The following is a 24,803-nucleotide window of genomic DNA, read 5'->3' as shown; positions in this document are numbered from 1 at the left end:
CAAAAAATTCCAGTACACTTTAAGTTTGACTTAAACAACTTTGAAATACCATGTTGTCATTGGGAAAAATTTTTAAGGAGGACAGTGATGAATTTTTAACTTTTATATGTGAGCGTAGGTACTTTAGGAATCCTAACTTATTATTTCTTTTCTGGTGGCAGCGTTCAGTGGAATTAAACCCAACACAAAAAGATCTTGTTTTGAAGATTGCAGAGTTGCTTTGCAAAAATGATGTTACTGATGGAAGAGCAAAATACTGGGTTGAAAGAGCAGCCAAACTTTTCCCAGGAAGTCCTGCAATTTATAAACTAAAGGTAAAAACAGAACAAAACATAGTAAAAACTATTGGAGAAAACTCAAGACTGCCATTTCTAATATTTGGAATTTAAATCCCAGTATGTGTGGGACTTGGTGGGAAATGGGTGAAGGTGGTAAAAAGGTACAGACTTCTGTGTATAAATTCTGTGGATATATATAGTATAGTGACTATTGTTAACCATACTGTATTGTATATTTGAAAGCTGTGAAGAGAGCAGGTAGATCTTAAAAGTTCTCATCACAAGAAAAATAATTATTTTTTAAAGATTTTATTTATTTGGGGGAGCCTGGGTGGCTTGGTGGGTTAAGGCCTCTGCTTTCAGTTCAGGTCAGGTCCTTTGATCGACCTCGCATTGGGCTCACTGCTCACGGGGGAGCCTGCTTTCCCCCAATCTCTCTCTCTCTCTGCCTGCCTCTCTGCCTACTTGTGATCTCTGTCAAATAAATAAAATATTTTTTTTTAAAAATAAAGATTTTATCTATTTCAGACAGAGAGAGAGCGCTGACTCACAAGCTGAGGGGAGGGGCAGAGGCAGAGGGACAAGCAGAGTCCTTGCCAAGCAGGGAACCTGACTTAGGGCTTGATCCCAGAACTCTGGGATCATGACCTGAGTTGAAGGCAGCCTCCCAGGTACATCCAGAAAAGAATAATTTATAACCACGTGAAGTAATAGATGTAACCTTATTGTGGAAATCATGTCACTATATATATGCCTTAAATTGTGGTACACCTTAAATAATACAATGTTATATGTTAATTATATCTATAAGAAATTGCAGAACAAAATTTTTTTCTTCAAAACCTTTCTGAGTATATGCTGCTTTATTAGGCACTATTATGTTTTATAAATGGCATCATTTACCCTTATGAAATGATTAATATAGGGATTTTATATTTTTATAGCTAGATGGTAGGGTTAGGATTTAAATTGAGCTCTGACTGATACAAAATTTTTGCTTCATTGTGTGAAAGGGATGAGAATTTAGGGTTATTACACAGGTTTTTAAGAACTGTCATCTAAAAGTAGAGTCTTGGGCGCCTCGCTGGCTCAGTTGTAGAGTATGTTACTCTAGATTTTGAGGTTGTGAATTTGAGTCCCACATTGGGTGTAGAGATTACTTAAAAATAAAATCTTTAAGGAAAAAAATGGAAAGGAACAGTGAAGTTTTCAAGCAAAAGATAACAGTTTCTCCAGTATGTTATAGAGAATTACTAAAAATAATAGGTAGTTTTTACTAATGTATTGACCAATGACCAATTCTAATGGTTATTTTTTACTGAGTAAAATATAGTTTACCTAAGTAACTCTTTTGTAGAAAATCTTTCCAAATTTGTTAACAGAATTTTAAGTGTGTAGTTGACCATTGAATGATGTGGAGCTAGGTGCCGCGACTCCTTGTGCAGTTGAAAATAGCCATATAATTTTTTTAAAGAGATTTTGTTTGACAGAGAGAGATCACAAGTAGGCAGAAAGGTAGGCAGAGAGTGGGGGTAAGCAGGCTGCCTGCTGAGCAGAGAGCCCTATGCCTGGCTCGATTCCAGGACCCATAGATCATGACCTAACCCGAAGGCAGAGGCTTAACCCACTGTGCCACCCAGGTGCCCCTCCCTATAATTTTTTTTAAAAGATTTTATTTTTTTAAGTAATCTCTATACTGAATGTGGGGCTCAAACTCAAAATCCCAAGATCAAGAGTCACATACTCTGGACTGAGTGCCAGGAGCTCCTGCATAGACGTTTTGACTCCCCAAAAACTTCATTAATAGTCTATTGTTGACTGGAAGCCTTACTGATAACATGAATAGTCATTTAACCCTTATTTTGTATGCTGTTATATTATATACTGTATTCTTACATTTAAAACTTTAGAGAAAAGAACATGTTAAAATTATGAGGAGAAAAAAATTAAAAAATTATGAGAAAATATATTTAGAGTACTGTATTTGTTGAAAAAAATCCACATGTAAACAGAACTGTACATTTCAAACCTATGTTCAAGGGTCAGCTGTATATTGTTTTTAATAGCTTCCCCACCCTTATTATATATATTTTGTATATGTAATGTATATAGGCATATACATATGCATGTTAGAATTTATTTCATTTTACTTTATTTTAGATTTTATTTGAGATAGAGTGAGCATGAATGGGGGGTGAGGGGCAGAGGGAGAGGGACAAGCAGATTCCTGCTAAGTGCAGATCCTGACTTAGGGTTTGATCTCAGGACCCTGAGACCACGACCTACGCTGAAGTCAGACATTTAACTTACTGAGCCATCCAAGCACCCCAGTAGGATTTATTTTGAAATAATTATATTTTTCACAAGAAGTTGGAAAGATCTTACAGAGAGGTTCTGTGTATCTGTCACCTAGCTTTCCCCAGCGGCTACTTGTTATGTAACTGTAGTACAGTATCAAAATCAGGAATTTGACATTGATACAATGTGTGTGTAATTTTTCATTTTACCATGTATAGATTGGTGTAACCACCACTGCAGTTAAAGTACAAAGCTGTTTCATCATCGCAGACATCTCCCTCATGCTACCTCTTTTATAGTCCTACCCACCCCCTTCTTCCCATCATTCCTTCTTTCTTTTTTTTTTCCCAAAGATTTTATTTATTTATTGGACAACAGAGATCACAAGTAGGCAGAAAGGCAGGCAGAGAGAGGGGGCTTCCCCGATGTGGAGAGCCCGATGTAGGGCTTGATCCCAGGACCCTGAGATCATGACCTGAGCCGAAGGCAGAGGCTTAACCCACTGCGCCACCCAGGAGCCCCCTCTTCCCATCATTGTTAACTTCTAGGAACTACTAATTTGTTCTCCATATTTATAATTTTATAATTTCAAAATGTTATATAAGTGGAATCAGTCCAAGTTGGGTGTGTCAGTAGTTTGTTCCTTTTATTGCTGAGTAGTATTTTGTGTATGGATGTATTCCACAGTTTAACTATTTACTTTTGATGGATATTTTGGTTGTTCCCAGTTTTTTTCCATTATAAATCTCCTATGAACAAATGTTCGCAGATTTAAAAATCTGAAATATTTTTTTTTTAAAAGATTATTTATTTATTTATTTGACAGAGAGAGAGATCACAAGTAGACAGAGAGGCAGGCAGAGAGAGAGGAAGGGAAGCAAGCTCCCTGCTGAGCAGAGAGCCCGATGCGGGACTTGATCCCAGGACCCTGAGATCATGACCCGAGCTGAAGGCAGCGGCTTAACCCACTGAGCCACCCAGGCACCCAAAATCTGAAATATTTTTAAAAACCCTAGAGATTAAATACCAGTTACATCAAGTTTTCTTATTTCTATAATTAAGCAGCTGGGTTTTAGATATTAATCTAAAATGTCAAGTTTAAGTGTGTAGGTTTCTTTACTGTTGTGTTAGCCTCAAACATAATTTCCTTATTGGTCTTGATAGTCCAATTTATTTGATGACAGTGATGTTAAGGAACATATATATTGATAGGAGTTTATTTTTCTTGTATTGTAAAATAGCTGCTTCTGGAAGATGTTGATTTTCTCTAGTAACTTCATTATTTATTTATTTTTAAAGATTTCATTTATTTGAGAGAGAGAGCATGAGCAGAGGGGGAGTCTCAGAGGGTGGGGAGTAGCTAATCAGCAGGGAGCTGGATTCCGGGCTGGATCTTCGGACTCAAGGATCATGACCTGAGCTGAAGGCAGAGCTTAACTGACTGAGCCACCCAGGTGCCCCTCTTTAGTAACTTTAAAGACACTGGTATTGGGGCACCTGGGTGGCTCTGGTCATGATTTCAGGATCCTGGGATTGAGCCCCACATTGGGCTCTGTTCAGCAGGGAGCCTGCTTCCCCCCCACCTCTGCCTGCCTCTCTGCCTTATGATCTCTCTCTCTCACTCATTCAAATAAATAAAATCTTTAAAAAAAATGTTAAAAAAAAAAAGACAGTGGTGTCTAGGGGTGCCTAGCTGGATCATTTGGAGCCTGCAACTCTTGATTCTTGGGGTTGTGAGTTTGAACCCCATTTTAGGTGTAGAGATTACTTACATAAGAACTTACAAAAATACACTGTTGTCTAAAGCCAAACCTTCCTTATATTAGGTCTTCCCCCAATTTTTGAAATTGAAATGCATGAGACTTACAACTGTTTAGCAGAGTAATTCTATTTCTCCTAAAATTTTAGGCTTACTTAAGGTAAATATTTTTTTGGTATTTGCTTTAATGAATGAAATTATTGGTGAAAGGGCTTTTTCTCTTGGATATAAGAGTTTTTGAAAAGCACCCATGAGGGTGTTGATCTTTTACTTAAAAAATTTTTTAAAAAGTTTTATTTATTTATTTTAGAGAAAGTGTGAGTGCATGAGTGGGGTAAGGGCAGAGGAAGAGGGAGAGACTCTCCAGCAGACCCTTTGCTGAGCATGGAGCCTGTCATGGACTTTGATTTCACAACTCTTGAGATCTTGATCTGATCTGAAACCAAGAGTCAGATGCTCAACCAACTGAGCCCCCCAGGCACCCCACAAATTTTTAAACTTACACATAAGTGAAGTCCTGGGTTTTTGTTTTTTTTTTTTTTTTTTTTGAGATCTAGAAAGGCCAAGTGTAAGTTTATGGAACTGATGTGTAAGAAGGAGAGAGATTGGTGAAGGGAGAGGGCAATGAAACAGCACAATGGGGAGCTTGGTCTTTGCTATGTGGAGGGAACAGTGAAAAGGTGAGTACAGTTGGCAAGGTAAAGTGGAATGCTAGCTTCAGTTTTCTCAGTGAAGGGTGAATTGTCATATGTTGAAAGTGTTGGTTGAAGGAAAGTGTGGGAAATGTGAAGAAAGTTGAGGAGTATGAAGTAACCTTTTTAGGAATCGAGAATTTGAATCTATTAGAGGTCACATATGATTTTGTTTTAGGCATTACCAGTTTGGAGACGTGAGATTATGAAAGTTAGTCAGTTAGACTGGTTGTGATCTCCCTAGATTCCCAAATGTCCCACCCCCTATTGCTCAACAGTTAATGTATAGATAGGCACAGAGAAAGCAGTTGGTAGGGGTTTTCTAAGGAAAGGTAGAGGGAATTAATTGAGGTAATCTGTAAGCAAGCAGTAATTATGGATATTAAGAATTAGGACATTTTAGCTTGACAGTGAAGGAAAATATGTGTTTTATGGAAAATTAAAACCTAGTGATAACCAGTGTATTGACAGAAGCTTTCCTTCCATGTAGAGACAAAGATACGTGGCTGCGAGGGCACATGTGCCCCCAGTGAGGTGAAAGAATAAGAGAGGTATAGTGATCTAAATGGTATGACCAAAATACAGATTTTGAAGACCCAAGTCAGTGCTAAATGGATGGCTGACACTAGAGTATAGAGCAAAGCCATGAAGATACGGTAATTAACGAACTGAGTAGCCAGGCTATTTTTGTATCTATTCCAGTTGTATTAGCAAGTGAGAACTGTTAGGAATGGAGTATTTCCAGTTGCTCATGAGGAGTAGTGAATGAAAGAGCTGGATAGCATATCCTTTGGAAGACAGGATTATAAGCAGGTGGTGTGTGTGTGGGGAGATGATTTGAAGGTGAGCAGTTTACTAAACCCACTTCCTCTACTTGTATATAGGCTAGCAGAGAAAAGGCCACCATGGCAGTGAAGTAATGGGGGTTGGAGTATCTTGAGATAATACTCCATTTATTTAAGACTAGATGGTGAAGACTCTGAGAAGATAGCAAAACAGGAGAAGCTTTACAGTGAGAGCAGAGGAGGTAGGGGATTGAGTCAGATTTAGGGAGGTGCAGAACAGTTTGGAGATAAGGACTGTGGTCATGAGAGTTGACTGGGGAGGCTAGGCTTGTGGTGGTGGCTGGGGTGTACAGGGATGTGGGGCAATAGTCCTTGCAGTCTGTAAGGTGTGTATGGGCAGCTGTTGCTACTGTCATCTCGGATGTTTCTCTCCACATAAATTTCTTGAGGTTTAGTTTCTGGGCTAGGAGCTGCTCTCTCCCATGAGATTTGGGTTATATAGGATGGTACTTCTGGTGATAATTTACTAAAGCTAGACATGGTGGAATTGTGCTCATAGGAAGCATGATGTGCTTAAACTTGGACTGACTGGTCTTTCTCTAAATTAATGATGCTCTTTCAATAGGAACAGCTTTTAGATTGCAAAGGTGAAGATGGATGGAATAAACTTTTTGACTTGATTCAGTCAGAACTTTATGCAAGACCTGATGATGTCTATGTGAACATCCGACTAGTAGAACTGTATCGCTCAAATAAAAGATTGAAGGATGCTGTGGGCCACTGCCATGAGGCAGAGAAAAACATAGCTCTGCGTTCAAGTTTAGAATGGAATTCATGTGTTGTACAGACCCTTAAGGTAGGTAAAAACATTTGGGTCTCTACACTTCTGTGTAGACAGTTAATATATATCACTTTGTATTTAAGCACTGCTCTCTAAAACTTAAATTTCTTTCATTTGTGTATAGCAGCTGTGAAATAAACCTTTTACTAGGATGTTTTCAACTTTATGATGGGTAGATTAGAGAGATAAATAGAATTAAGGTATGTATTTTTGGTGTTTTCATAGGCTGATAAAAAATTAATTTAGTTTTACAAGTATAGGGATAGGCAAAGGAGTTTATAGGCATAAAATTAATTTGGTAGTGCTTGGTAAAGTTTTATAATTGAGTGTTTTTTTCTACAAAATAGGAATATCTGGAATCTTTACAGTGTTTGGAGTCTGATAAAAGTAACTGGCAAACTACTAATAAAGATTTACTTCTGGCCTATGCTAACCTTATGCATCTTACGCTCTCCACTAGAGATGTGCAAGAAAGTAGAGAATTATTGGAAAGGTATGTTGACTTAAGGAAAGTACTTCAGTGTCAATCATAGATTTTCTTTTTTGTAGTGATTCAGTTCATCAGTGTAAACATCTTTACTGCATTGCTATTTCTCTAACATACCCAGGGGTAATAGTTAATACAATAAACCACTTGGAATCTTATTTCTTCTGTGGGGATATTAGAATTGGTTTTGTATGACTTTGATTTTTAGAAAACTGTGTTATCATTCAGACTTGATTAAATTATTATACTCCCGTATCCAGTTTTGGCATGCTTAATAAAGAGTCAGTCCTGAAAATGTTCTAACTGCTGTTTCATATTTTATTTCAAAAACGATATAATCTTTTGTGAAAATCAAAATAGACTTATATCTGTCAGATGTTGTAGTAGAAGCAGTTAGTATGTGGCCCTATAGAAATAGTTTGTCAGTCCCTGGTTTGGACTGTCCATTTGTTTGAAAAGTAATTCTTGTTCTCCATCTGATGTTAGGGGATAGGATAGTTTTCTTGAAGAATTTTCTTAAGTGTCATACGATGGTAAGGTAAGGGTAGTATCTAGAATGATTTTAACTTTCAGATTATTTTAGAAAATATTTAGGATATTTTCTTTTGTATAACTTACATACACAAACATTTTTGGTCACCTGAGCAAGTGAGGGTGGAAAAGACAATTTCTTAGGAGTACTATAAAAGTAATTTAAACTTCATGGATACCCTGAAGGGGTCTTGAGAAACTCTAGTTGTTCCTGCAACCCACCTCCCCTAAACCTACTTAGAAATCATGCTTCCCATTTCTATTAAATGTTGGTTTTCTTACAAAATGAAGATTCTGAGTTCCATTTGGATTTAGAAGCATTAGTTAGTACATTTACAAATAATAGGAATACAATTTAGGCCTGTAGTTATCTATATAGTAAGAAGAACAGTTATGTTATTGATAACCTTAATATCTTATTAGTTATTTACTTATAATTTGAAAATGACTTGTCTAATTGGAGAAATTCCAACTTCGAATTAAATAATGAAACCATATGATCAAGAAGAAACTGGAAAATATTTTAGTTTTCCAGTTTTATTGTGGTCAGTTATGAAGAATTCACCATAGTCTGTAATCTTGATTTGTATCTTTTTTGTGATTGTGAAGAGTCTGAAGTAACTGGAATAAGACCTTCTAGAGTTTAAGCTTGAAGTATAAGAAGTATGTGGAATAAAAATAAACACTAGATGATTCATAATTGATGAAGTAGAGAATAAGGATTATTAGTTTGAATGTGGAAGATGAAGTTTGGAGTAAATTCCTGTGTTTTAATTAACTCATTATTTGCAATGCAATAGGTTTAATACCTGTTTAATAATTCAATATTGCAGTTTTGATAGTGCTCTTCAGTCTGTGAAATCTTGTGTGGGTGGAAATGATGAACTCTCAACTACCTTCTTAGAAGTAAAAGGACATTTCTACATGCATGCTGGTTCTTTGCTTCTGAAGATGGGTCAGCATAGTGAAGTGCAATGGCGAGCTGTCTCTGAGCTGGCTACATTGTGCTATCTCATAGCATTTCAGGTAAGCTTTTTCTGGTTTTGGGTGCCGTTGGCATTTCACTGAGATAGTTGTATTTCGCATGGAGGTGTGTCCTGATATATATTAAAAATATGAATAAATCTGTAGAATTGAAGTCAAAATGAAATAGTTAATTTGATAGCTGAAAAATAAGATTTATACAGTTTTGGTGAGGTGAAATAGATAATGTTGATGCATTGTGGGTGGCAGTCTGTATTGCTGTGACTTAGTAACTGGAAGACCGCTTTGAAGACTTTGATCTTTTTTACTCTGCTATTTCTGGAAATCTGTAATAAGATGTTCTCAAATATGGGTGAAATTTGATTCAAAAATATGGACATGCATAACTTGGACAGAAACCTAGTAAGTAAATTTTGTGAGATGGTTATGTAAGCTGTGATAGAAGAATGTGTTTACCATAAGCATTTATTTTTTTAATTTTTTTTTAAGATTTAAAAATATTTATTTGACAGAGATCACAAGTAGGCAGAGAGGCAGGCAGAGAGAGGAGGAAGCAGGCTCCCTGCTGAGCAGAGAGCCTGATGCAGGGCTCGATCCCACGACCCTGGGATCATGACCTGAGCTGAAGGCAGAGGCCTAACTCACTGAGCCACCCAGGTGCCCCTACCATAAGCATTTTAACATGTTAATTGAAAGATGTATATATGTTAATATATATATATAACTTTAATAACATATATAATAGTATATTTATCTTTGAAAACATGATTCTATTCTTTATACATAGAACATGACCTGAAGGAAATATGCCAAAAGGTGAACCATTATTTTGAGATGATGAGATGCTTGGCTATTATCCCTTCCCAGTCCATTTTTGTAGTTTTTTTTGTTGTTGTTGTTTTCTTTAAACAGCTTGCTTTAATTCTGAAATGAGAAGAAATAAAAGTCTGCCAATACCCTGGCTTATAAAAATTATTAGTAGTTTTAGAGAACTGTCTTTTGATTGAGGGAGAGAAAAAAGGATTCATTGAGGGAAAGAAAAAAGGATTCCCTTTTTAGGGAAGGCTCCTCCTTCTAGTTCATATGATACTGATTTTTTAAAAAACCCATGACATTCAGCTCACAATGTTAAGTGTTCTTATTTGCTCAGCAGAAGCATTTATGTTCATGAAGAATATATGTATTAGTGAAAATTAGGAAAGTTAAGTTTGCTAATTTATGTAGGTACTAAAAGGTTACTATTAATATTTTAAAGAATTTTCAAGTAGGTGACAGTTATCTTTAGTGGAAACTGGAATCTTAAATTTTTTAAATATATATCATTTTTAGAGTTAATACAGTCAACTATTTTAAACTTTGACCCCTTTTAATAGTAAAAACTTAATTTCCTTCCTAAACCATTCACTCATACCTTTTCTATAAGATAATGACTGTTACCAGTTTTTTTATTAGTTAGAAGTTTTTCTGCTTATGCAAGCATAAAATATACCCTTTCTTTACTTTTAAAAACTCTTTTGCCTCAGTGGAGATATGCTTTATCTGCTGTTTAATATCATTTCAGCACATTAATATCTACCTCACTCTCTCTCTCTCACTAACCACACATTTCCATTGAATGGTTAAATAATGGAAACCTCCTGGATGCTTGAGTTTTATATTATCATGTTTTTGTAATTATCAAATGGTTATAAGCTTACAGGGGAAGCATGGACTGACACAGAAGTCCTTTAAAAAAAAAAACAAAACAGATTAGGCCAGCTTCTTTAATGGTAGAATTTTCAGACTCTTGATCAAGGGAATGCTGTGGCATTAGTCTATTTGCATTTCAGCTAGGCATTAAAACCAAGTCTGTCTTTAAACCATTTAATTCTGATGAGGAAGAATTGAGTCCTTTTGCACTCTTGGCTGTCCCACTTTATCCCAGGGGTATCCCACATTAACCATACTCTTTGAAAATGTACTGTCTACAGTGCTGCATTTGAAGGTGCTTTTACAGTAATAAGTAATTTCTTCAGAAGTTAGTTTTTGTAGGCATCTTTTACATATTATCTAAATTCCTCAATTCCCAGTTTTTTCCACTTGGAATAGCGCAGCTCTAGCTAGGTTTAACCATTGGCTAACTGTTCGTCATTAGAAAAGTACAACGTAATAGAAAGGGACATCTTACTATTAGATATATGGGTATCACTAAATTAAGACCTTTGATTCTAAAATTATCAGGTTCCAAGACCAAAGATTAAGTTAATAAAAGGAGAAGTTGGACAAAATCTGGTGGAAATGATGGCCTGCGATCGTCTAAGCCAATCAGGTAATAGTAATGTTTAATTTTATTTTAAAAAGAAAAAGGAAAATTTCTCTGTTAGAAAATTTATGATAATCTGTTTAGGAGATAATTTGTTATAATCACTTATTTCTCTTTACCATATTGGGTGAGGGCAAGAGATAAAGATAGAATTAGAAGAAATTTCTCCTTCAGAAGGTAACAAATGTTTGATACTTTTTGCTCCTGGATGGAGAGAAACTCTTTAACCCCTCCTTTATCTGGCTGCTAGAGCCTTCTTCTGAATATTTTAAAGCAGTTCCTGAACTAAGACTAATTAACTGATTTGCCAGCCATTTAGCATTGGTAATTTTATAAGATACTGCTATGGGGGATATAAAAGTGAAGAAGTCATGGATCCCTTAAGAATCTGACGACAAGTAAAGAAGATGGAAGATATATACTTAATTACTGGTAGGCTTTTGGAATTTGTAAATTTATTCCTGGTTTTGATTATTTGAGATGGATCCTAAAGGTCTAGAGCATATTATCTGGTTTTGCTAAAGCAGACCCTTCTTTCAGGATGTTTGTGTAGCTAGCGAATCAAGCAGTGAACTGAAGAAACATAATGCTTCATGTAAGAAGCAGTTTTAATATAAAATTAAATGAACTTCTTATTGATCAAGTAGTAGTATTAAAGTTACTCTAACCTTTGTCTGTGGTTAGGTTACTGGTCAAGGCATATATTGCTCCTCTATCCCACAGCTTGTTTTTTTGTAGGAGGTGGACTTCCAGTCCTTGAAGAAATGACTGCATTTTTTTTTTTTTTAAATATCTGTCATCTATCTTTGCAAGACTGACATAGATGTTTTTGCAGTGTTAGTTAGTAAAATGAACTGTGTTTTAATCTTTGATCTGGATGTTCCTGAACTTGTCTGTAAATTTTCGGAGAGCTAAGTCTGATCTGACTGACAAGCAGAATTATTCCAAAGAGTGGTGTTTTTTTTTTTTGTTGTTGTTGTTGTTTTTTAATCTTAAAGAGCTTAATTGAGATGAAATTGACATTGTATATAATTCATATAAATGTACAACTCTGGTTTTTAGTGTGTTCACATAATTGTGCAAGCATCAGTGCAATTTATTTTAGAACATTTTCATCACCTTTTAATGAAACCTCATAACAATTAGTAGTCACTCTCCATTTTCCCCCAAACCCTCTAGTCATAGGCTACCACTGATATTCTATCTCTTTAGATTTCTTTATTCTGGACATTTTATATAAATTGAATTATACGACATGTGCATAGTGGTTTTCAAGGTTCCACCATGTTTTAGCATATACTAAAACTTCATCCAAGGGAGTGTTTTAAAAATAGATTCCTCACCCCTCACCTGTGGAATCAATCTCTAGGAAGTACAGCCTGGAAATAATTACTTTTTTTTTTTTTTTAAGATTTTATTTATTTGACAGACAGAGATCACAGGCAGAGAGGGGGGGAAGCAGGCTGCCTGCTGAGCAGAGAGCCTGATGTGGGGGCTCAATCCCAGGATCCTGGGATCTGACCCGAGCTAAAGGCAGAGGCTTTAGCCACCCAGGTGCCCCTGGAAATAATTACTTTTTAAAAGTCTTTTCAAGGATGATTCTTAGCAGCTAGGTTTGAAAATCAGTGTATCAGATCAGAGAATTTGAGCTTGGCTGTACTCTCCTATGGCCACTTAAATGATATACTTTCCATCTAAAATGTAAATACTTTAAGTACTTTTGGCATTTTTCAGACATCCTATGGTCTCCTTCTTTTCACTCTAGCAGGTAAAGATAACTGTTAAACCTGTAATCTGTGTTCATTTTTTGCATAAGCACCCTTTTTGTTCAGTTGTAGTTGCTGGGTTGGAGGGTTAGCTCTGAGATAATCAAGTTTTTTTTCTGTGGGGTATATTAATGAAACTGTTGAGAGATGTGAGTAAAAATAATCTGTTTTTTAAATAATGGAAATAATTTGTTTTTCAGGACACATGCTGCTAAACTTAAGTCGTGACAAGCAAGATTTTTTAAAAGAGGTTGTAGAATCCTTTGCCAATAAAAGTGGGCAGTCTGCGTTGTATGATGCTCTGTTTTCTAGTCAGTCACCTAAGGATAGATCTTTTCTTGGTAATGATGATATTGGAAACATTGATGTACAAGTGCCAGAGCCTGATGATTTGGCTAGATATGATGTTGGTAAGTTCTATCTTCTAAAGTAAATATTTTGTATCTTAGTCCTTTTATTTTAGGAGAATAAGAGCAAAAAGAGAAATAATCTCATAATCTTACTACCTAGAAATAATGACTTAATATTTCCCTGTATTCCTTGAGGTATTTTTGGGTGGGGGGGGTAGGATGGTGTGAGGGGTTGGTAGTGGTAGTGATGGAATGCTATTCTTCTAAATAGTTGTTTATACTGTACAGGTGGTTGTCTTCTATCATGAATTCTTTCCCTGTTTATCTGTTTCTGTAAATAACTACTTTATTGGCAATATAATTTGTTGTATGAATTAGCCATAATATGTTTGCCACTTTTTGCTGTTTGAGTTCTCAGATGTTTTTGTTTTTTCACTGTGAAAAATACAGTATCTCTGTTTCAGATTTTTCCATAGAGTTTTCTAAAACCAGAATTATTGGAGTAAAGTTGATGAGTACCTTTAAGTCTCATGCAAATTGCCATGTTACCAGAAAGGCTGTACCTCTTTATGCTTCTAAAAGCCCATACATTTTTAGGTATTAATTTTCTTGTGGGAAAAAAGATCTCTTTACTACCCCAAGGGATTAATGTTGTGGAATCCCACTGTTGTAATGACTCTACTGAAAATCCGTTGTTTCAGGATTTCATACTGTGTGGCTTCTGTCACTACTGTGTTCTGTTGAGTTCTAGTGAGTACCTTTTTTTCTTAGATGGACTTGAAAGGAGCTTGTTTTTAAAATTCCCAAATATGAAGTGTGACTGCCTTTAGTAGGAACATGAGACTTTGGTTAGCATAGAATTTGACCCAGCTCTGATACAGAAAAGCAGTTATAAAATTCAGATGCATTTATTGTGAGTAATTGGCAAAACTTATGGCACAAGCAAGATTCCCAAAACCTCAAGCCAGTTTTTGCTCTTTATTTCAGGTGCCATTCGAGCACATAATGGTAGTCTTCAGCACCTTACCTGGCTTGGCTTACAATGGAATTCGTTGTCTGCCTTACCTGCAGTTCGGAAATGGCTAAAACAGCTGTTTCATCATTTGCCCCAGGAGACCTCAAGACTTGAAACAAATGCACCTGAGTCCATATGTATTTTAGATCTTGAAGTAAGCAAAGACTTTAACAAATTAAATTTTTGAATTTTGTTTAATTTTTTTCTAACCTAAATTGATTTTCTTTAAATAAAACAGGTATTTCTACTTGGAGTAATATATACCAGCCACTTACAATTAAAGGAGAAGTGTAGTTCTCACTGTAGCTTCTATCAGCCACTATGCTTGCCACTTCCTGTTTGTAAACAGCTTTGTACAGAAAGACAAAAATCTTGGTGGGATGCAGTTTGTAATCTAATTCACAGAAAAACAATGTAAGTAGTAAAATAAAAACATTTCTTTAATTTATAGCCTAAGTTTTTAACTTAAAAACCTATTTAAAAACTTAATGCCTAGGTATTTAATTCTCATGTGAAGATTGAGTTTAATTTTCATGTGATTAACACACATGTAAGTTTTGGACTGTGTGTTTATAAATCAGTTTTATGAAACTTTTTTTTAGACCCGGAACCACAGCAAAATTGCGACTTCTAGTTCAGCATGACATAAACACACTAAGGGGCCAGGAAAAGCATGGCCTTCAGCCTGCTCTGCTCGTGCATTGGGCAAAATGCCTTCAGAAAACGGTGAGTTCACTGAAGTGTAAGAATTTTTAAGAACATTATCTGGTTTTTAAAAATCAGACTTATCACTGAGTCTTAAATTCAGTTCAAAGAAATAGTATCAGCTTATTCACATTATGCCAGGTGAAATGTATTTTTTTTAAAGCTTTTATTTATTTATTTGACAGATCACAAGTAGGCAGAGAGGGAGGCAGAGAGAGAGGGAGAGGGAAGCAGGCTCCCCACTGAGCCGAGAGCCCGATGCGGGACTCGATCCCAGGACCCTGAGATCATGACCCGAGCTGAAGGCAGCAGCTTAACCCACTGAGCCACCCAGGCGCCCCTGAAATGTATTTTTTTAATTCTTGCCACAAAATGGTTAATATTTAATACATAAGTACCTAGAATAGTGCCTGGCACAGTAAACATGACATAAGTATTAGCTGTTATTATTACTTAATAATTAAGTTATGATAATTATTATCCAGCCTCAAATTTTTTTTTTTTAAACTGTTAGTAACAGAAGGCCTTGTAGGTTAAGGGTGTTAGAGATTTTATAAATATCTGAGGTCTGTTCTTTGGCAGGGTTAGGTGTGGATGTTAACACTGCGACCAAACTGTGACACTCTGACAAGTTTGGACTATGTAAAATGACAGCTTTTAAAAAACAGATGGGGTTGTTGCCTCATTAGGTAGTATCATTGAAAGTGTTTAAAGGGTGGGTCTAGAATGATCACTGGTATTGTGGTTGTTTATTCCAACATTTGGAAAGTGAGTTCTGTGACTTTTGAGATTCTGTTTTGCCTTGATTTGAAATTTTAATCAATTGTTCAGACCATTTATAAAGGAATTTTTAGATTCTATTATTTATGTTCCTTAGGTTGTGTGCTTCTAACTTTCTATTTTAGGGCAGCGGTCTTAATTCTTTTTATGATCAACGGGAATACATAGGCAGAAGTGTTCATTATTGGAAAAAAGTTTTGCCAATGTTGAAGACAATCAAAAAGAAGAGCAGTATTCCTGAGCCTACGGACCCTCTGTTTAAACATTTTCATAGTGCAGACATTCAGGTAATGGAGGATCCCTTTGTGAATGAACTGGAGATACGGATTTCCAGTTTATAAACAAAGAAATAGAGGTATAAACTGCTTAAATCAATTGCTGGCTCTTTGATCCTTGTCTTGTTCTCAAAATCCACTAGCTGTCACAAAACATGGCAGAAAAGAAGGCTGAGCTGTTAATTAGGTCCTGTAAAATCTTTGGGAAATCACTTGGGTTTGATATTCTGGGGAGAGAGGCAGCTGGACTAAAAATTACTTAATGTGTTTAGGCATCTGAAGTTGGTGAATATGAGGAAGAAGCACACATAACATTTGCTATATTGGATGTAGTTAATGGAAATATAGAAGATGCTATGACTGCTTTTGAATCTATAAAAAACGTTGTTTCTTACTGGAATCTTGCACTGGTAAGTAGATGTTGGTATGTGAATTAATAGTTTTGTTTTGTTTTGTTTTGTTTTAAAAACCTTATTGTTTCATGAAAGCATTCTTTGTGTAGATTTTTCACAGAAAAGCAGAAGACATTGAAAATGATGCCCTTTCTCCTGAAGAACAAGAAGAGTGCAAAAATTACCTGAGAAAGGCCAGGGACTACCTAATAAAAATTTTAGATGACAGTGATTCCAATCTTTCAGTGGCCAAGAAGGTAAGCTGCAGGCTCTTTGTACTTTCTTACTATTGCTGAGTGGATGGTAAGTAGTTTTACTTTGGTTTTATATTTTGATAATTTCAAAAGTAGTAATATTTATAATTAGTGCACAGAAATGGTGTGTAAATATTAGCATTGCTTTTGTGTCTTAGGTTTGATATTTCTTAAACTTGGGTATCTAACTTTTTGTTCTATAAAAATACTTGATAGAGAATTTAAAACGGTTTCTAATTTTTGTTATCTTGACAGTAATGAAAACAAATATTGCAGCCTAAGGACTAGTTGTTAATTAATTTGGCAGTTAAACATTTCACTGAAATTGAAAGTAGTTGCTGACACCTTCAGAGCATTTCTTCTCATCTTTTCCATTTGCTGTGGATTATCTTTTTTCTGTCAGCAGTTTGAGACTGTCGTGTTGGTATTAAATTCATTTGTGTTCAACCTTCCAAGTATTTTGTTGATTAATTCATGCTGCTGCTCTTATGTTAAGATTGATACTGTCTGTCTTATCTTTTACATAAGATTGATATTGATACTGTCTTTATAGTGTCTGTGTTTCTCTCTCCACTCAAAATTAATAAAAATCAGTAGGTTATTTTGTTCTTGTGCAAAAACTTCCCAAGTTAACATTCCTCTGCCATTATTATGGTTAACAGAAGAGATAGACTTTAGAGTCAGAAGACTTTAGGTTACACAGCGGTTTCATGTGTGTTCTTATGTTAAGTATAAATTGCTTATTACACAAAAGTGAACATAAAAGCAAATTAGTAAGATAAAGTTTTTGTATTTATTTCAGAGTTGCTAGTTTATTTTTGCAAACTAAAGCCTTTGATTTGGTGCCCTTTTTTTTTTTTTAGTTGCCTGTGCCACTGGAGTCTGTAAAAGAGATGCTTAATTCGGTCATGCAGGAACTTGATGACTATAGTGAAGGAGGTCCTTTTTATAAAAATGGTTCTTTGCGAAATGCAGACTCAGAAATAAAACATTCTACACCATCTCCCAGCATATATTCTCTATCACCAAGTAAAAGTTACAAGGTAAATAGAAAGAAATGAATCACTTGATTGCAGAATGTTTCTGTTCTAAATGTTTTAAATACTTTCTTGTTATTTTCTTTAGTATTCTCCCAAAACACCACCTCGATGGGCAGAAGATCAAAATTCTTTATTGAAAATGATCTGCCAACAAGTAGAGGCCATTAAGGTAAATCACTTAATATCTCTAAACTGTGCCTCTCTTAGGCCAAGATTTCTTCCTTGGCCACTCCCTCACTCCCTTGTAAACCTGTCCAAAATGTCCCTTTGCTGTGCTACTAGAGTCATACTATTTTGTATAATTTACCTTGACACTTAACCATATTATTTCTCTCATTTTTAAATTTCATTTATTTATTTATTTATTTATTTTTAAAGATTTTATTTATTTATTTATTTGACAGAGATCACAAGTAGATGGAGAGGCAGACAGAGAGAGACAGAGGGAAGCAGGCTCCCCGCTGAGCAGAGAGCCCGATGCGGGACTCGATCCCAGCACCCTGAGATCATAACCTGAGCCGAAGGCAGCGGCTTAAACCACTGAGCCACCCAGGCGCCCCTAATTTTAGTTTTTTAAACTTTATTTTAATTCCGTGTAGTTAACATAGTATTAACATTAGTTTCAGGTTACAGTTTATTCACAGTATAGTGTCTCAGCAGTTCTGTATGTTGCTTGCTGCTTATGAAGATAAATGTATTCTTTTTAATTTTTTTCCAGTTTTTTAATTTAAATTCAATTAAGTTAACATATAATATATTATTAGTTTTAGGGGTAGAATTTAGTGATTTATCAGTTGCATATAACACCCAGTGCTCATCCTATATCGAGTGCCCTCCTTAATGTCCATCACTCAGTTATCCCTTCCCTCGACCCATCTCCCCTCCAGCAGCCCTCAGTTTGTTCCCTGTAGTTAAGAATCTCTTAAGTTTGCCTCCCTCTCTGTTTTTATCTTATTTTTTCCTTTCTTTCCCCTTTGTTCATCTGTTTTGTTTCTTAAATTCCACCTGTGAGTGAAATCATATGGTATTTGTCTTTGACTTATTTTGTTAGCATAATACCCTCTGATTCCATCCATATCTTTGTACATGGCAAGATTTCATTCTTTTTGATGGCTGAGTAATATTTCATTTTATATATATATATATATATATATATGTATATATATATATTAATATTATATACACACACACACACACACCCCACATCTTCTTTATCTGTCCATCTCTTGATGGACGGGCTCTTTCCATAGTTTGACTATTGTGGACATTGTTGCTATAAACATTGGGGTACATGTGTTCCTTTGAATCATTATGTTTGTATCCTTTGGATAAATATCTAGTAGTGCAGTTGCTGGGTTGTAGAGTAGATCTATTTATAACTTTTTGAGGAACCTCCATACTGTTTTCCAGAGTGTCTGGCTATACCAGTTTGCATTCCCACCAAGATAAATGTATTCCTAATCCCCCTCACCTATTCTATCTGTTCCTTCACCAACTACCCCTCTGATAGCCATCTCTCTGTTCTCTATAGTTGAGTCTGGTTTTTTCGGTTTGTTTCTTTCTCCCACCCTTCCTTTGTTTTTTTAAATTCCGCATACAAGTGAAGTCATGTGGTATTTATCGTTCTCTGGCTTATTTCGCTTAGCATTATATTCTCTAGATCCATCCCCATTATTGCAAACGGTAGGATTTCATTCTTTCTGTGACTGAATAATACTCCATTGTATATTTATATACCACATCTTTTTTAATCCATTCATCTATCATTGGACACTTGTGCTGCTTCCTTATCTTGGATGTTGTAAATAGTGCTGCAGTAAACATAGGGGTGCATATATCTCTTCGAATTAGTGTTTCCAGATTCTTTGGGTAAATACCCAGTAGTGTGATTACTGGTAGTTCTGTTTTTAATTTTTTGAGCAACCTCCAAACTGTGTTCCACAGTGGCCGCACCAGTTTGCATTCACACCAACAGTGTGCGAAGATTCCTTTTTTCCACATCCTTGCCAACACTTAACTGTTTCTTATGTTTTTGATTTCAGCTATTCTGACAGGTGTAAGGTGATATATCATTGTGATTTTGAATTGCATTTCCGTGATGTTAAGCATCTTTTCATGTGTCCTTAGGCCTTAACCGTATTTTTGAAATCACTTTTTTCTGCTTCCTCCACCAGCTGTGAATCCTTCAAAGGGAAAGACTCTTTAATCCAAAACATAGCAGCATTCCTGATATAGAGGTGGTTCCCAAGTGACTGAATTGAACTAGTGAAATAAACTAATTATATGTTGGTCTAGGAGTTCATTTCCCAGACTGATTGGTGGTGTGTGTTGTATTTTATAGCTAGGTCTGAATTTCCTATCTTTTTGGTACCTTTATAAGAATTTGACTTACTCATGTAAGGAAATGGTTATGTCTTCATGATTTTATAAATTCGCTGTATGAAAGTCATCTTAATTCTTAGGCTCAAAGGAGCTTTATTTACTTCTTTGGAATTGGGAGTACATATGTAGGTTGTTTCAAGCTTGTTGGGTAAGAACTAAAGCACTCATACTTTTGAAGTTATTTTAAAGGATATTGTGATTGTGTGCAGCTATTAAAGTGTTATCAGCAATGTGTAAGACTTAACAAAAGTGCTGTTGGGAGGGGAACAAAATTTTGAATTTGTGCAAATATTTTGTTTATTTTATGTAATCGTGGCCTATTATGATATTACATACCATCTTGGCTTACCTTATAGGTTTAGGCACCCAGCGTTGTATTCTGTGGAAGTATAGTGGAACATTATGTTACTGAAAAGCTGAGGTTTAGTACTAACTCTGCTACTAATTAATGCTCTTGAGCCAGGGGCTGCTTTTCTTTTTGCTTGGTTTCTCATCTAAAATGTGGGAATTATTGAAATCAGTTCTCAGCACATTTTCTAGTTGTTTGAATTTTAAAATTATGATTATAGCATTAATTGCGTGTTCAAAACTGTAGTGACTACAAAATTTTTCCAGGTGATTCCATTAGTTTCTTTTTTTTTTTTTTTTGGATGTGTAGCTTCTGGGCTAAATACAGTAGATGGATGAATGGGGAAAATCCATTTAATTTGAAAATTCAAGGTATCTTTGACCTCCGTATTTATGGCTTTTAGGAAATATCTATTTGGAAGCACTGTTAGAAGAAGAAAGTAAGACATGCTGTGTCTGTGACCTCACTTAGAGCTGGTTGGATACCTAGACCAATATACAGATATTTGATACTATTTTTTAAAATGACTGCTAATTGATACCACTGTAGTTTCTTTGGAAAAAGAAATAGTTTCTTGATAAGTGCATGTTTTGTAAGGGACATTTTATAGTTTCTGTGGTTGGGGAGGGTGTTGACATTTAGTTGTCTGTAAAACAAATAGAGATCTGGGAAGTAGCTACATAGTTACCATTAGAAAGCAGTGTGTCTTCTGTACATGTAGGCAGCAGAGTGGTAATAAGAAAACATATTTGGGGTAAAATCTGGTTTGAATTCCAGCTGTGCTATTTCCTGCATCTTTTATTTTTCTCAAGATGTGAGTTGATACTGCTTATTTGTATAAGGATTAAGAATTTAAGTAAAATATCTGGACTCTTATATACATAATATATTCTGAGCAGATACCAGTTATTTTCCCTTTCCTAGTGCATCATTAGAGCATCAGCTTTGAAAGATGTGTAGTGTTTTGTTACATCATTTGTGTGTAGGTCGAAAGCTAGTATTGGGAGGTAGTTTAGAACATTGAGTAGCCTAGGTGGACTGGAAGGGAAAGCAGCATGGAAAGGAGGTTCTGGAAGGGTGTTTGGAGCAATACTTCTGAGGACCAAGAATATCAGAAGAGTTTAATTTGTAGGCACTTGTGTTTTTGAACAGGGAAGTGTCTTATCTAGAGCTCAACTTTAGGGGCACCTGGGTGGCTTAGTTGGTTAAATGTCTGCCCTTGGCTCAGGTCAGAATCCCCAAGTGTCCTGGGATCGAGGCCCCCATTGAGATTCCTGCTCAGTGAGGAGTCTGCTTCTCCCTTTTCCTCTGCCCCTCTGCCTACTTGTGCTGTCTCTTGCTCCCCCGCCTTCTCAGATAAGTAAATAAATAAATAAAATCTTAAAAAACAAACAAACAAAACAAACCCTTCAACTTTGGAAAAATTAATTTGGGCACGTGTGGAATGAAATGGAGATAAAGCCATCTAGGAGGTTATCAGTTTAGGTGATAGCTAACTAATCTAGAATGAATTAGGTAATATGGTACTAAAGAATGAAAGAATGGGAGGAAATAAGTTTTAACTAATTAAGGATCATTTACTTAAATGAGCATGTGATACACAGATCGATTGGAAATACTGAATCTCTAAAAACACATCATCGAGTATTTAAAATATTTAAATTTAAAATATTTGTTTGCTCTATCACTATTTCTGAGATAATACAAGTGCTTACAGTTGTTTTCTTTCTTCCAACAGAAAGAAATGCAGGAGTTGAAACTACATAGTAGTAACTCAGGGTCCCCTCATCGTTGGCCTCCAGAGAATTATGGACCAGATTCAGTGCCTGATGGTTATCAGGGATCACAGACTTTTCATGGGGCTCCACTAACAGGTTCGCAACTGGATAATCCCAGATTTTAGTAAAGTCACTGTACTTCTTCCTCTTTTACACAGATAACTTGTGAACTCACCTTGTCTATATACATTTGTTTATATACATGTTTATACATGTCTGCTTATATGTTTCTTAAGCCATGTTTGGTATTACTGAAATTTTTATAACTCCAAGCAGAAATAAGACAAGCTTTATCTGTTCCTTTAATACATCTGTCAGAGAAGCTGAGACTATTCCTGACTTTGGAAAATGTTACGTGATATTATTTTGCATTAAGAGATGGCTAAGTAAAACCTCAGGATTTATTTTGGTGATATACTTAGAGGACATTCATAGGAAATCGTGTTTATTTTGAAATACCATGGTCATACAAAGAAGGAAGGAGTTGGAGCTGGGCCATATTGGAATTTGAAGTTGTGCTTTCTATTTCTAGTACATAGTGACCTCTTGAGCCAGTTTGTGTGTTTGAAATGTGGAGATAAAACTTGCCTCACATTATTGTGAGCATTTGTGTATGTGTAGGTGTATATTAGAGTGTCTAGTAAACATTTAATGCACCAAGGGTGTCCCGTGGGTTCTGTGTGCAAAAGTGCTTTGTGCATGTAATTCCCTTTAATCGTGGTAACCCAAAATGGTAGATATCATTATTATTATTATGTTTTTAAAGATTTTTGTTTATTTGAGAGAGAGAGTGCATGAGCAGGGGGTTGGGGGCGGAGAGGGAGAAGCAGACTCCTTGCTAATCAGGGAGTCTGAACACCGGGCCCAGTCCCAGGACCCTGGGATCCTGATCTGAGCTGAAGGCAGATGGTTAACTGACTTTACTGCTAAGGCACCCCATGAATTCTGTTTTTATAGATGAGGAAGTGGGTTTAGAAAGGTAATGTAATTTATCCATTATTGTACAGCTAATTATTGGTAGAGTTGGGGTTCAGACTTCAGTGGTCTTAACTGGGAAGCCCCTTGCCAGTATGATATATTGCCCACAGATAGGCAAAAATGATGATAAAAGCAGATTTGTTGTTTGACATGAGATAGATTCCTGAAATGGTAGTACTGTGCTTTTTTCTAATTGGTTTTAATCCAGGGAAGATTTAGAATAGTGTGTTCCAGTTTAGATGAGCACATTATGTGATGGTTCATAGGGCCGTACTGAAGGCAGCCTCACTATCCTCTTTTGACAGTGTCTTCTAATGTAGGCAAAATAATAGGAAATCCTGTAAAGTTATAAATCCTGTAATGTCACAAGTGATAGATAAATTTATGAGATGTGTCAGGAGTTCATACATTGCTCACTTAAAAACTCTGTGCACTATATAGTGTCTGGCTTAGAGAAGTCAGTAAACTGGCTAGCCTTTTCTAGGGCTTTTTGAGTGCTGTTTGGAATTGATCGTTTGGCACCTTTTGAGTCACAATTTCCATTTCTTCTGTGTATAGACATAAAAGGTCTTCTGGTTGTTAAACATAACATTCACATTGTCTCATTTTATTCTTGCAATTACCCTATGAAATGTATAGAAGCAGCACATCCTCATTTTACAACTGAGAAATAGGGAGACCCCTAGTAGCTAATTGACAAGGTCGCAAAGCAGCTTTGTGGCCCCGCAAAGTGGAGAGCTCAAGTCCCGTTTTGCATTCCTATGCTCACAGATTTTGTTTTTTCTTAATGAAAGTAAAAATATACCAAAATGTTTCTTGTCTTTTTAAAATAAGATGATTGAAAACAATGATTCTTAAGTTTATAGGAAATAATCAGAAGTACTAGCAATGTAAACTAAAAACTAACTATAGGAGTTAGAGTGCTATTAATTAACATTTTGGAGCATTTCCTTCTGATCCTTTCTCTTTGTATATGTAAAGAATTTTTAGTGAGATTTTATCATTATGTTGTATGTAGATGAGTAGTATTTTTAAATACTAGAATTCTGAGCATTTTCTTAAATATTTTGAAAATACTTTGAATGAATCCAGGTTTTCCCATCATGTCGAAGAACTGCAAATTGTATTCCCATATTATTTCCAGTTTGCTGTCATAAATAATGCTGTGGACACATTCTTAGGATTGTTAGGGTATTTAAAAAATTCTTTTGTGTTGGATAATTGCTTTCCAGAAAAGCTATGCCAGTTTACACTTTTTTACCACCATTGTCTGATAGTGCCCATCTCATTGCATTCTTGCTTACTATTAGCGATTTATTGGTTTTGAAAAACCTTCACCAATTTTTAAAAACAAACATGGTATCAGTTTTTATTTTTTATACTGGGCATGTTCAACAGTTTATAATCATTTTATATTTTCTGAGTTAGCGGTTTATTTGGTACTTTTTTCCTAATATTATTTTTAGTAGGTTTATAAAAACTTTTTTCCCCCCTCCATTGTTAAGAGTCACTAGTCACTGATAAAGTCACTAATTAAATTTTCAGACTTTATGATTCTTGGCTCATATCCATCAGCTTGTTCTGTGTTCTTTTCCTTTTTTCTCCCCAGAATGTTTAAAATAACCATCTTTACCAGGCAATTCCATTAGTTTTCCAAATTCAAACTTGGGCTTCTTTAGCAATTTTTACTTTTGTAGTCACTGTGAAGAGAACATAAATAGACTGACTAGTCTTTTCTAGGTCTTTTTCAGGGCTTTCTAGAATCAATTGTTTAACGCCTCT

At 35.7% G+C, this 24,803-nt stretch overlaps 1 protein-coding gene across 3 annotated transcripts in view; it reads left to right on the top strand.

The window, feature by feature from the left end:
- The window catches only part of RANBP2 (RAN binding protein 2), an 83,831-nt gene that overhangs the window by 32,254 nt on the left and 26,774 nt on the right, over positions 1-24,803 (top strand). For all 3 annotated transcript variants that reach the window (XM_045077605.1, XM_013062372.2, XM_004764339.3), the window contains exons 4-18: positions 162-314; positions 6,438-6,668; positions 7,001-7,146; positions 8,505-8,697; positions 10,876-10,963; positions 12,924-13,133; positions 14,061-14,242; positions 14,327-14,502; positions 14,691-14,814; positions 15,699-15,860; positions 16,121-16,258; positions 16,351-16,497; positions 17,358-17,537; positions 17,620-17,703; positions 22,004-22,139. In XM_045077605.1, coding sequence (XP_044933540.1) covers positions 162-314; positions 6,438-6,668; positions 7,001-7,146; positions 8,505-8,697; positions 10,876-10,963; positions 12,924-13,133; positions 14,061-14,242; positions 14,327-14,502; positions 14,691-14,814; positions 15,699-15,860; positions 16,121-16,258; positions 16,351-16,497; positions 17,358-17,537; positions 17,620-17,703; positions 22,004-22,139 — 2,350 coding nt within the window. The remainder of the gene's footprint in view (positions 1-161; positions 315-6,437; positions 6,669-7,000; positions 7,147-8,504; positions 8,698-10,875; positions 10,964-12,923; positions 13,134-14,060; positions 14,243-14,326; positions 14,503-14,690; positions 14,815-15,698; positions 15,861-16,120; positions 16,259-16,350; positions 16,498-17,357; positions 17,538-17,619; positions 17,704-22,003; positions 22,140-24,803) is intronic.

The sequence above is a fragment of the Mustela putorius genome, unplaced genomic scaffold (assembly GCF_011764305.1).
Source record: "Mustela putorius furo isolate JIRA1106 unplaced genomic scaffold, ASM1176430v1.1 tig00000224_pilon_pilon_pilon, whole genome shotgun sequence".
NCBI lineage: Eukaryota > Metazoa > Chordata > Mammalia > Carnivora > Mustelidae > Mustela > Mustela putorius.
The sequence above is the reverse complement of the archived record's forward strand: the minus strand, read 5'-3'. Positions and strand labels throughout refer to the sequence as shown.